Consider the following 13,061-nt stretch of genomic DNA (forward strand, 5'->3'; position numbering starts at 1 on the left):
CAAAAGTGCTTAACATTCATATTTCTCTACCATGGAAATAAATTCATTCTTCATAACCATGATCTTAAAAAAAAAACATGGGTTCAATCCAAGGAAAATCAGAAAGCTAAACATATACTTGCTTCTTGAAGAAATATCACCAAAAACCTTGAACCTCCTCAAAGAATCTGTTCTTCTCTCTATCTCTTTTTCTTCTTCTCGCTCTCTTTTTAATCTGTACTTTCTCTAGAAGTATTTTCCGAAACGTGTGCTGTATCTCACTTCTGCTGTACACTTGTGAGTCTGTCAAGGAAATCTGAGGATAAAGTCTTGTTATTGGCCATATTAGCCAGCATGCCTCACAGCCCTATCTATACGGCCAAGGAAGAACTACAGTCCAAAAACCTGAGAACTGGGAGAATCAACGGTGTGAGTTGGAGTCCAAACCCAGCGCAGGGCAACACTGATGTCTTAGCTCCAACGCTGTCCAGCAGAGAGGTAAAGCTCTCTCTTGTTCAGCCGTTCATTCTGTTTTCAACAAATTGAATAAGGCTCACCAACCATGGAAAAGGTGTTTTTTTTTTTTTTTAATTCAGCCTACAGGTTCAAATGTTAGTCATTCAGGGACTTGTTACACACTAGAATAATGTTCCACCAAATACCTGGATATTTTGTGGCACAGCCAAGTTGATAATGAAACGTCTGTGTTTTCTTTCTTCTATTCCAATACAAGTAGTGGGCTTGAATAGCATACATATATATGTATGTCCATATATATGTAGCTACAGGTATGCTCAATATAAATGAATCTTAGTGAGTGGCATTGAATGGGGTTAAGCTTAGAATGTGACTCAGATAAAACCAATCAATTGCTATCCCATTATTTTAAAGATTTATTTCATTTATTTAAAAGGCAGTTGTATAGAGAGAGGGAAAAACAGAGAGAGACTCTTTCAGCAGCTGACTCCCTTCCCAACTGGTATAACAGGCAGACCTGGGCCAGGTCAAAGCCAGGAGCCAGGAGTCTCCCAGGTCTCCCATGTGAGTGCAGGGACAGCAGGACTCAGGGGCGTTACCAGGGAGCTAGGTTACAAGGGGAGCAGCGGGGACCAGTATCCACATAGAATGCTGGTATCGCAGGTGGAGGTTTGACTTAGGACACCACAATGCCAGCCCCATGCTAATCCAATCTTGTTCTATTTCTGCTCGAAACAAATACTGATTGAAGATTTTGGGATTACCTTTCTACATATTCCGATTTTCTCTAGAGATAGACTCAGTGTTTCCTGGCTGTGGGTCTTGCATTCATTATGGCTTAACTCATTAAACAAGAATCTACTGAGCACCTATGTTAAACTGCTGTGAGGGATGCTGAAATAAATGTTTTTTTTTTTTTTTTTTAATTACTAATTTGAGGGCCCGGTGCGGTAGCCTAGTGGTTAAAGTCCTCGCCTTGCACGCGCTCAGGATCCCATATGGGCTCCAGTTCTAATCCCGGCGACCCTGCTTCCCATCCAGCTCCCTGCTTGTGGCCTGAGAAAGCAGTCCAGGACGGCCCAAAGCCTTGGGACCCTGCACCTGTGTGGGAGACCCAGAAGAGCTCCTGGCTCCTGGCTTTGGATTGGCTCCGCTCCAGCCGTTGCGCTCACTTGGGGAGTGAACCATTGGACAGAAGATCTTCCTCTCTGTCTTTCCTCCTCTCTGTATATCTGCCTTTCCAATAAAAAAAAAATCTTTAAAAAAATTACTAATTTGAAATAAAGAGTGAACAAGAGAAAAATACAGATACACAGCTTGCATGCATTGGTTCACTTCCCAAATGGGCATCGCAGCCGAGGCAGGAGAGTCTGACCTGTCTGGACCTCGGAGACCTCACTGCTAAAATCAAGCTATAAATAATGATCTTTTTTTTTATTATTCTGAGCATAAAATGAAAACACTTAGAAGGCAATTGCCATTAAAAAGCTCTTAGTGATTTTTAACTTTCTGAAAAAAAAATTGTTCATACATGATAGCATGAAGGAGATATTGATCTCGATGGTCGCTTCAGGCACAAATGTTGGATGTATGTATTGAATTAGTTTGACCATCTTTTCATTGAAGTCCTTGCTTCATCCCAACTACAGGAGTAATTATCTACACTATTAAAAGCAGGAGTTTAGGAATTCATGTTCATGACTATGAGTTAAATTCTATTTCTTCCACTTTTGCTGTCTAATCTTTAGCAAGTCAATTGGCATTCCTGGGTCTCAGGTAGCTCACTATTAAAATTAAGTTATAAATAATGATCTTATTTTATTGTTATAAGCATAAAACGAGGGTAGTTGGAATGTAGTTGCCATTAAAAAGATCTTAGCGATTTTTAACTTTTTGGAAAGAAATTGTTCATATGTGTTATATATGTTATTATGTGTATTTGCATATATAATTCCATACTTAAAGACTATATTTTCAGAGTTATTGATTTCGTTCAGGCATTAGCTAATCTTTGTGAGATATGTGGTTTGGCTACTTTTCTATATATTTTGTCTACTTCAAAGGCATAGCGACAGAGGGACAGAGCGAAGGAAAGGGTGCATCGCAGTTAAGCAAGCAGGGGCTCAGGTCCCCTCACTGCTCTCTGGCTGCCTGGGCCCTGTCCTGTCTTCAGGGATCATATGCAGGGGCTCAGTCCCCCTCACTGCTCTCTGGCTGCCTGGGCCCTGTCCTGTCTTCAGGGATCATATGCAGGGGCCCAGGTCCCCTCACTGCTCCCTGGCTACCTGGGCCCTGTCCTGTCTTCAGGGATCATATGCAGGGGCTCAGGTCCCCTCACTGCTCTGGGCCCTGTCCTGTCTTCAGGGATCATATGTATCCTCCTGTGACCAAGGGATGAGCTATGGGGAGGTGCAGTCATCCATCACGGAGTGGGCAGAAATTGGCTTGCTAAGGTCTTTTAATCCTCAGAATTGTGTATTGTTAAGCACTGTTACCTCAGGAGGGCCTCTAGAATTCAAACAGCTTTTCGTTAAAATGTTGACTATGTTGGGCAGTATCTGTAGCTGAATAGCAGATCCCAAGAGGCGTGATTTTTTCCCCAGTTGAGGTACAGAAAAAAAGAATGATTCATTCTTTGTAATGAGTTACTTTTGCTTTTTCCTTTTTGTTTAGACAAGAAAAAAAATAAAAGAAAGAAAATGAACTAAAGAATTTCATCTTTGTTGGTGTTATTTCTGTTTTTCGGGAGAACAGATACAAATGAGGAAATCACAAATGCAAATCCCACGTTGCTTTCAATGTTTCCTTGCAGTTCTGCCTTTGGTTTCATAGCTGCAGCTCTTCCCTCACCGCTGAGCCCTTTTGTTCTTTAGAAGGCACTGACTAACATTTACTAGTGTATGCTAATGGGCATTAATTATCATCTCTGGTGTGCACAAAGCAGTGTGACAAAGAGAGGGTAGAGACCTTGCATAGAGTTCGTCCAGCCTTTCTTTGTGTTCAGGAATAATTGCCTGTTTTTAGTTCTTTCACAGTTCTTTATTTTTTTCTATTTCTTTTTTTACACATGATTCCTGGCAACAAATATTCCTCATCATTTTTATCTTTCAGAAATGTTATGGAAGATTTTTTTTGTTGCTGTTGTTCTAAATAAGCCAGGGAAATAGCTGCTGAGGACTTCTAATACATATTTATATTTTCATCTGGTTGTTAATTTATTTGTCCTATTACTATAAAAGGTTCTCTCTCAACGCAAGAGAGTGTACATTTGCCTCACCCCACCGAGTTACAGTGGTTGCCCTTTATAGTGGTAATTACAGTGTGAGAACACACACTCTGAAAATACGGTATGACAGTATGATCCAATAAGAAATGTTCCTGTTCTGTGATAATCTGGAGGCAAAGAAGGAGCAAGATGTATTTGTTTGGAACCAGAGAGAGCTCTGCAGACCTTCATAAATGTCCATTTCTTTATTGAGAATATATATAGCCTTTTCTTCTTCTTTTAGCCAACCCTCCAAGCCGCTTAGAAGAAGAGCTGCTTTTGCTCTTTCTGCAGAGGGCCAGCTTTACAAAGTACCTAATTGCAGCTTTTTGTAAATATTCTGGAATGGAAGTGGCCATGGGAGCACTAGACTGCAGCATTATGGATCTGCTCTTTGTGATTCTCATGGATCTTTCTATCAGTATGTAAGACATTCTAGCTAGCTGTCTCCAGTTCCTCATTTCCCACTTTTATTTGCAAAGCTGACCTTTACTTTTGCCTTTCCCTCAATCCGTCTATCTCAAGATCATCTCTGATCCCCCTGTGGGCAAATCCGATGGCCAACTTGCCGTCTTCCTGGCTGTCTTTGGTGAAGGCAGTTGCCTTCCCCACTCTCATTTGCCTTCTGCTTCACCAGCTCTTCCTTCTCAAGTTCTTTGCTGGAGTCTTTTGTCCCGTGAGTTTCAGAGCTCTCTTTTTCTATTCCACTTATACTCATGTTTTTGGTACTCTTCCGTTTTGAGGCTTTAAATGGCATCTGTATGCTAAAAATTCCAAATTAATATTTCTAATATGGATCTTTTTGCTGAATTGCAAGCTGAAATATTCAACTACTGAAGTGGCCAAGACCTCAACAGGCCTGGATGGTCTCAGTTCTGTTTCTAAAATAATAGCCTGGTACAATGAAGATTCATCCGTGAGCTAAGTCCGAGGACCAGGTGGTACCGTTGCACTGTTCTGACCGTGGGGTCACTGTGGATCTTGGAGAACCCTAAACTGTGCCCAGTGCTTTCAGTTACATCAGAACGCTCCCAGCAGCACTGTTTCCTGATGTCTATGAAATGTGACACTTGACGGTTGTTTCCTTTTACTGCTTTTAGTTTCTGGGTCTGTTTGGATGAAAAGGGTTGCGTACGAGTTCATCTACTGTCTTAAGAATGTATACTTCAGTGTGAATCAGCTGTGTGTTTAAAACACCTTACAGACTTCTTGTCCCCTCACTGTTTTCTCATCATGCCCTTGAAGAATCCTCTCTAGAGTACAAGATCCATTGCATTTAAGGAGCACTTAGACCATGATGCGGGGGAGGTGGTGTTGGGGTGAAGCGAGCAAGCTCCTGCTGCTGGGGGTTACTAAGACAAGAGGGGGTGATAGGCCCTCCCCAAGATCGTCTGGCAAAGGAAATACAGTTGGCTTCTCCCAGTTACGTACTTTTGAGTCATTCTTTCATATAGGCTTTTGTCTTGGAGGGCATTCCTGGCTCTCTTCTTCAGCACTGCTTTGAGTTGAAGCAGAAACAGACAAGTGTGACTCATTCCTCTTCTGGCCAATTATTGCTCTGTTAGAATCAAACTCGCTTTGAGAACTCGGCAGTCTTAAATCTCCTGGTCGTGTGGCTACTTTTTAAGGCTTGATGCTGATGGCACCTTTGGCCAGCTGACCTTTGATCAATAAAAACAATTACTATTACAATGCATACGAAGCATAAGTTGGTTATTGGCCACAGGAACATCGTGGAGGGAAGGCGGCCTCCACTGGGACTGTGAGGCTGTTCGTGTACCAACTGCCGGGAAGTCTAGTGAAAATGAGCTTTTTCTGTAACACTCTTCATTGCATCACTTGAAAATGCAGCCTGTTATTTTTTTATCCCGTGTTTGGCACCACCATTGTTATTTAACATTCACCAATAATTTGAATGTTTTGAAGGACATAGAGACGGAGAGGGTACTATAAAGAGAGTGAGAGAGGGAGAAGTCTTCCAAGTGTCTCAGCAGATGCTTGCAATAGCCCAGTCTTGGCCAAGCGGAAGCCAGGCGCTGAAGCCCCACCTGGAGGCCTGGCTTCCTGGAGCTGTCATCTGGTGCCTGCCAGGATCTGTCCGCAGGAAGCTGGATCAGAAGCGAGGAGGCAAGGACTTGAAACGGCACTCAGATATGGGATGTGGGTTCCCAAGTGGCATTCCACAACTCGCCCCATAACGGCCACCTGTAATTGTCCTGTCTCCAGCTTGCTATCCCCCTCCTCTAATTGCTAGAGAAAATGAAAGAGTTGCTTATTTACTTGCTTTTGCTGCTTTAAACAAACAAACATGTAATCCTTCCTAAAGATTTGCTTATATTGCAGTAATTCTTCCTTGATTGACTCCATTTAATGACATCCCAGTGAACCGAACACTTAGAAATAAGTGTAAGGTGGTGTAAATGTTGTATCTTTAAATTTCCTTTGGTTCTATGTGTTGCAGAAGAGGTGGTAGGTTCCTGTGTGCTGTTTTTGTTTTTTTCTCAGCTGTTCTTATATTGTGAATATGGATGAGTTCCTGTCCCAAGGTTAATCTTACGTCATCAAAATGTCTTGCTAGAGAATTTTTCTTTGAAGACACTTAGTAACTGCATTAATTGCTAGTAAAATCCCATGACCTATACTAGAATGCAGAATATCTTCTTAGAACATTATTGCAAACTCTAGCAGTGACATAAAATCTTTGTTCTGTGCAGATTCAATTACAACCAGCTATTGCCTGCTCGAAACAGAAGAGCATTTGTGTTCACATTCCGTGTCTGATGTTAAATGATAACATTTTTGCATATCTTAAGATTTTTTTGTGCAGATGCTATGTAAAGGAAAAAGTGCTTTCACAATAACCTGCTTTGTGAATGGAATTTGCGCTTTTGGTTTTTGCCATTCCACTTTAAGTAAAAATATAAAATTAATATTTTATAAACAAGTTACTAGGATTTTACCAAGTAACAAGAGAAGTTGTGTAGAACTCTGCAGACACTGAAAGAACATTGGATTGACAAAGGAAACATGTCGGCTAATTAATAAACTTTTTCCAAATTACTACACTATTGAAATGTTAGACAACCTTGTCAGGAGTGTGACTTTGGTTGAGTCGTTGAACTACCCACTTGCACATCAGAGACCAGGGCCTAAGTCCCAGTGCTGGGTCCTGCTTCCAGCTTGCTGCTAGTGTAGACTGTGGGAGGCAGTAGGTGATGGCTACAGTAGCTGGGATCTGAATCGAGACCTCAGCTTTGTCCTGATGCAGTGGGAACTGTTGGGGGAACGCAGGGAGGAAGCCAGCAGGTGGAAGCTCTCTTTTTGACTGTCTGCCTCTCTCTTACTTTGTCTCTCTACTAATCAAAGAATTCAAAGGAAAGCCTTTATATTCTTTTATTAAAAATGGAAGAAAACGAAGACCTGGAGAGAGGTCTTTGGCTTGGAAAGACCTGTAGGATTGCTTGTCTCCGTGTGGGCAAGGTGAACCATATGCTGGGGAATTAGACTATGTCCAAGTAGTACCATTAGAAAGAATTAAAACAGGAAAGAGAAAAACTTCTTAATGGCTAATAAATGTGGTTGGAATGAATTTTCTCAATTTTTAACAAGTTGGTTTGTGCATGTGGCTATTCTAACAACATTTAAAAAGAATGACCCAACAGATCCCCAATCTGCCTGTTGTTATACAGCATTGATTTTGGCTGAAGGATTTTAAAGGTTTACTTATTTGAAAGGCAGAATAATAGAGAAGAGAGAGAGGGGACAGGAGGGAGAGAGAGAGCTCCATCTTGTATTCACTGGTAAGCCTCCACTCCTTCCCGCCGATGGCTGCGCTGCCCAACGCAGGGCCAGGGTGAAGGATCTGGGAGTTCCAGCCTGTTCTTGCATGGTGGTAACAGGGGTCCATCGTCTTCCACTGCCGTCCTCAGCAGGCAAGCCGGAAGCTGAAGGAGAAGCAGGACATCTGGACGTGAACTGCACTCCATTATGGAACGCCAGTGTCTCAAGAGAAGGCTTAACCTGCGAGTCACAATACTGGCTCTGCTTGAAGTGACTTGGAATTGAACTAATAGGCTTATAGTTGGTATATTTTGCAAATCCCCAAAGGTGAAAAAACAGAAATCTTTCCACACCACTGTGTAACAGTCTGTACCTACCTATCTCTAATAAAAATGCTCACTTTTGAAATGCACAGACTTACTGAGAAATGTTTTTATTAACTGCAGAAACACTGATGAAATTGTTGACAGTGAACACTAACAGGGGCATTCACATACTTGCTCTGCTTTCTCTCTTCACCAGTGCAGATCCAGGTGGAGAAGGATGATACTGAAGGAAGTTCAAGTAAGTGGGAATGGGCCTGCTCAGCATTCGTTTCTTTGATAATATATGTAAGCTCCGAGGCTTCAGCCGCTTACCTTTTGGGAAGAAACAACTGTAGAAACAGGAGGAGCATATGCGGATGATGGTTTTTAATCCTCTCTGTCTCTCCTCCTCTCTGTATATCGGTCTTTCCAATAAAAATAAATACAGCTTTTTTTTTTTTTTTGAAGAATGGCATAGTGGTGTTAAATCCACTAAGTGTCTGGGAAAGTGTTTATTTCTCCTTCATTTTTTAAATTCCACTTCCTCTTGTCCTGTGAAATATCTGAAGCCGGGAGTTCAGAACTCCAGTCAGGGCTTTCATGCGGGGAGCCAGAGTTGAAGCCCGAGGGCCATCCTGCCTCCTCTGGGGTGATCAGAGCTGCCCGGCAGCGCACGGACTGGCGCTCCAGTATGTCTCCAGTCTCAGTTTGACCCCCTGAGCCACAATGCCTACACTGATGACCTTCTAGTTAGTGAACGTTGGGACAGTATGAATTTTTAAAAAATCTGGGGCTCTGCATACGGATATTTAAGCAGATAAAGGAAATTGAACTCTATAGATGCTTCCTTGGATAGTGCAAGATGAAATATGTAGTCATGGTTCTCTTATTGTGCTGGATTGGGACCTCAGATGTCTGACACTAGTCATTTTAAAAGCTAAGATAGATTTTATAATGGGAGAGAGACCTTTTTGATATTGCTCACGGTATAATCCACTGTGTTTAGGTGGGGAGGAAGAGGAGGAGGACAAACTACCTAGGAGAGAAAGCCTAAGACCAAAAAGGAAACGGAAAAGAGATGTCATCAGTGAAGATGACCCGGAGCCTGAACAGGAAGATGAAGAAACGAGGAAGGCCAGGGAGAAAGAACGGAGGAGGCGGTTGCGGAGAGGAGCGTAAGTCAGATTCGCTGTAAGCTGAAGTGACGCTGGAAGATCACTCCCTTCAACTGCTCCTAGTCCTTAATGTTGTTGGATCGTCCGCTTTTGGAAAGATAGGCTTCACTTGCACTGCCCTGTTATTCCGTCGAATGAAATGCATTTAAATAATTGCAGTGGAGTTTCAATACTTGTTTATTTTCATTGGCTTTGCAAGGCAAAGGCGTGGAGGAGACAGAGATGGAGGGAAAGCTGTCCTCCTTGGTTCACCCCCAGTGCCTGTCACTGCTTGAAGAGATCAGCTGGAAGCAGCAGCCTGGAACTGTATACACGGCTCTCACGAGGGTGTTGGGGAGTCCTTTGTCTAGCCCATGATTTAAGAATGGCTTTTGCAGTTTTATGCATATTAATAAGAAAGAGTATCAGGCAGTACAGTAGGTAGAACGCAAAAGCTGAAATATTAAATACTTAGCCCTTCATTTAATACTGCTTGCCTCTGTTATACAGGATTTGAGTTCTCATTTCCAATGTAATATAGTCCAGCCTCTTTTAGTGCAACCAGGGCAACATTTTCCTGAATACCAACTTTGTGTACAATAATATATTTAATACTGTTTGAGAAAAATTCAATCAGTAAAAATAATTTTAATAATTTTAATAATTTAACGGAAAGGCAGAGAGACACAAAAAGGGACAGAACTAGGTGGAGCTTTGCTATCAGATCTGCTGGTTCACTCCCCAGATGCCCGTGACGGGGCAACGACAGGCCAGCCTGAAGCCAGGGTTCTGACACTGAGGCTGATTCTCTGTTGTGCATGGCTGAGATCCAGTTACCCCTCATCGGTTACTTCTGAAGGTCTGAATTAGTAGTAAAGAAAATAATTTTGCTGTCTTTACTTTCTGGACGTTTTTAGATGCTAGGCAAGTAGGAAAATGGTGCCTGTGAAACACACCTTGCCAAGTGATTCCGTTCCTGCCAACCACCTGGGAAACCCGAACTGAATTTCAGGTTCGCTCCCTGTGAGTCCAGTGCTGACAGGGGTGGACATTTGGGGAGTGAATTGATAGAAAAGGTGTCTCTCTCTCTGCCTGTCCCCCCCGTTCAGAAATAATGAAAAAAAAGGGCGGGGGGTGAATGTCTTCCTTAAGTTTGGAAGTCATTGTTGTTTTTGTTTCTTTAAAGGGAAGAGGAAGAGGAAATTGATGAAGCAGAGTTGGAAAGACTGAAAGCCGAGCTAGATGAGAAGAGACAAATGATCGCCACCGTCAAATGCAAACCTTGGAAGATGGAAAAGAAAATTGAAGTTCTTAAGTATGGTGCTGCTTTCTCTGTGCAAAAATACCTTTCCTGAATTGATCTCCTAAAGTATCTGAATATTTTTTATAAATAATATATTCACTTTATCTCGCACAAAAATACTCCTACAAGGCTCATGTTTATACTTCATGTATGTCTTAGGAGAGAGACCAAGTCAGTGAATATAAATTGGGGACAACTATGAAAAAGTCATTGCTTTGGGGGTCTTAAAACCCTTGTGGCACTTTAATTTGCTTTGTAAACTTAGGTTTCCTTAGTTTGATTGATTTCCAGCTCTCTTAAAAGGTCCCATATTTGATTTTTACCAGGTTGCGTGACAGCTCTGAGAGTACGGGGCGGGTTCTGAGTGCATATGGGAGCCTCATGGAGGGCTGTGCTCACAGTGACTCCTTGGAGATGTGTCACTCATGTTGATGGATGATGTGGGTACAAACACTCAGAAAACACAAGTTTGTAAATTCCCAGTATGCCAAGTGCAACAATTTTTTTTCCTTTTAGATATTGGGAACAGATGTATTCCCAAGACACACACTGCATGTCCGTCCATGTCTTGGTGGCTGGGGAAGATGTGGCATGGAAAAGGAAGAGTGTGTGTGTTAACAGCCGTGCTTACATCCCCGAATTTTGCTACAAATTGTGTTTTCCTACTACTATTTTTTTTTTTTTACAAATTGTGGTAAGGTTCCAAAATTATCCCCTCCCCAACTTATTAACTAACAATGTTAAAATGATAATATATCGCATAATTGTCCCTGATGTTGAAATGAAAAACTTAAATAGGTGTCAGGAGAAGTCACTTATAGTTTTGGCTTTGCGCGAGCTTGTCTGTTATTTAAGGCGATCATCAATATCCTGATACCTCAGTCACTGGAGAGCAAAAAGGAAAACATCCTAGATCCACCCTGCGTGCTGCCAACCTCACCATCATTTAGAACACAGCTCCCCCCCCCCCCCCGCAATGGAATAAGGTTTTCCAAATTCTGAGCAATGGGTCTAGCAGGACGTTCTTGCAACAGACACACAGGTATGGTTTGGGAACTCCGTGTGTCTGTCGTAGGCTTTTCCAGCACCAGTAGAGGCAGACACATTCTGACTACCAGATTCTCTCTGTCTCTCTTTCTCTCTCTTTCTCTCTCTCTTTCTCTCTCTGTCTCTGTCCACTCCCTCTTTCTCTCTCTGTGTGTGCACGTGCCTGTGTCTGGAAATGTGTCTGTACATGACAGTACTCCCCATTTAGTGAAGCAATCATGATCCTAAATAATAGGACTTAAAAATACCCTTTTCTGACAACCCAATGCTGGTTTCCCAAATACATATTGAAATATTAATGCCCCATAAAATTCTGAAACATGAAACCACAGGGAGCTGTAAACAGAAAGTTGTGGAATTGGAAAATTATTTGTGAGCTTTCAAAGCATAACAAAATGTAAGCAACTGGGGAAGAATGCCCAGGAATCTCTCTCTTTTCCATTTGTGTGGAGGTGTAGAAGCACTTTCCTCTTGCTCCTGCCTGAATGTCCCGTATAAGGCAATAGTGTGGGCATGGACTGCACACTTGTGTTTCAATCTTAAGTTACTCACGTAAGAGCTGTGTTCATTTGAATGTAATGTGTAATCCTTCTGACCTCTGCTTTCTTCTGAAATTATCCTTGTTCACATGTCACTAAAATCTTAGAGTGAGAAACTCGTATAAATTGCACAGCATGATAACAGAATGCAGCGCACAGGTAAGGAATACAGCTGCAATTGTGATTCCGTCTCGGAACACTTCATGGTAACGTATGATTCCCTGCCAAGGATAGCTTAAACCTGGCCATGCATTGCCAAGGCAGAGCACACCTGCCACAGGCAGACCCACGAGTCCGGGGGGATGGTGACATCGCTTTGAGAATTATAGAAGACCAGATGTTGAAGCTCCACTGAAATAGGGTGAGATATCTTGGCAGTTTGATGGACTCGCAGACTACTTCTCGATCTTCCAAAACATGCCCAAGAGTTGTCTCGTGGCAGATTCCAGGGTTTTCCTCATGAAGGGACATTGAATCTTATTGAATGCCAGCTCCACAAATATTGAGATGACCATTTGGTTTCTATTCCTCATTCTATTGATGTTATTTATGGTGTTTATTGATTTGTGAATGTTGAATCACCCTTGCATTTCTGGGATAAATCACACCTGATCATGGTATATTTCTTTTTTGTGATTTTGGAATTGATTTGCTAGTATCTTATTGAGAATTTTTGTGTCTGTGCTCATCAGGGATATAGACCTGTAGTTTTCTTTGCTTTTATGTTTCTAAAAAAGGCGTATTGACTTCTTTGGAAGGAAGATTTTACAGAGAGAAGAGAGACAGAGGGAGAGGTCTTCTACCCCATTGGGCACAATGGCTGCAGCTGAGTCAAACCAAAGCCAGGAACTTCTTATTAGATCTTTCCCATGGGAGCAGGGTCCAAGGACCTGGGCCATCCTCTACTACCTTCTCAGGCCACTGGGAGTGAGCTGGATTGGAAGTGGCTCATCCCAGTCTTGAACTGGCATCCGCATGGGGTACCAGTGCTGCAGGAATCCAGGAAGTTATTCATAGTTAATAATAATTAAGGGTTGATTAATAGTCCTTCCTACTGGCTTCTTAGGATCCTTTGTATTTCAGTAGTATTGACTGGCATGCCTCCTTTTTCATCTCTATTTATTATTGTTTTCTCTTTTTTGTTAGTCTGGCTAGATTATTGATCTATTTGGTCTTCTCATAAAACCAACCTTTTGTATTTTTGACTTTTGT

At 42.1% G+C, this 13,061-nt stretch overlaps 1 protein-coding gene across 1 annotated transcript in view; it reads left to right on the forward strand.

Annotated features, from left to right (window-relative positions):
- Positions 1 to 333: 333 nt before the first annotated feature.
- The window catches only part of TMC1 (transmembrane channel like 1), a 79,703-nt gene continuing 66,975 nt past the window's right edge, over positions 334 to 13,061 (forward strand). Inside the window, exons 1-5 of the mRNA XM_058657300.1 lie at positions 334 to 406; positions 3,966 to 4,142; positions 8,024 to 8,065; positions 8,813 to 8,981; positions 10,147 to 10,275. Coding sequence (XP_058513283.1) covers positions 334 to 406; positions 3,966 to 4,142; positions 8,024 to 8,065; positions 8,813 to 8,981; positions 10,147 to 10,275 — 590 coding nt within the window. The remainder of the gene's footprint in view (positions 407 to 3,965; positions 4,143 to 8,023; positions 8,066 to 8,812; positions 8,982 to 10,146; positions 10,276 to 13,061) is intronic.

Source organism: Ochotona princeps, chromosome 31, assembly GCF_030435755.1.
Source record: "Ochotona princeps isolate mOchPri1 chromosome 31, mOchPri1.hap1, whole genome shotgun sequence".
Taxonomy (NCBI): domain Eukaryota; kingdom Metazoa; phylum Chordata; class Mammalia; order Lagomorpha; family Ochotonidae; genus Ochotona; species Ochotona princeps.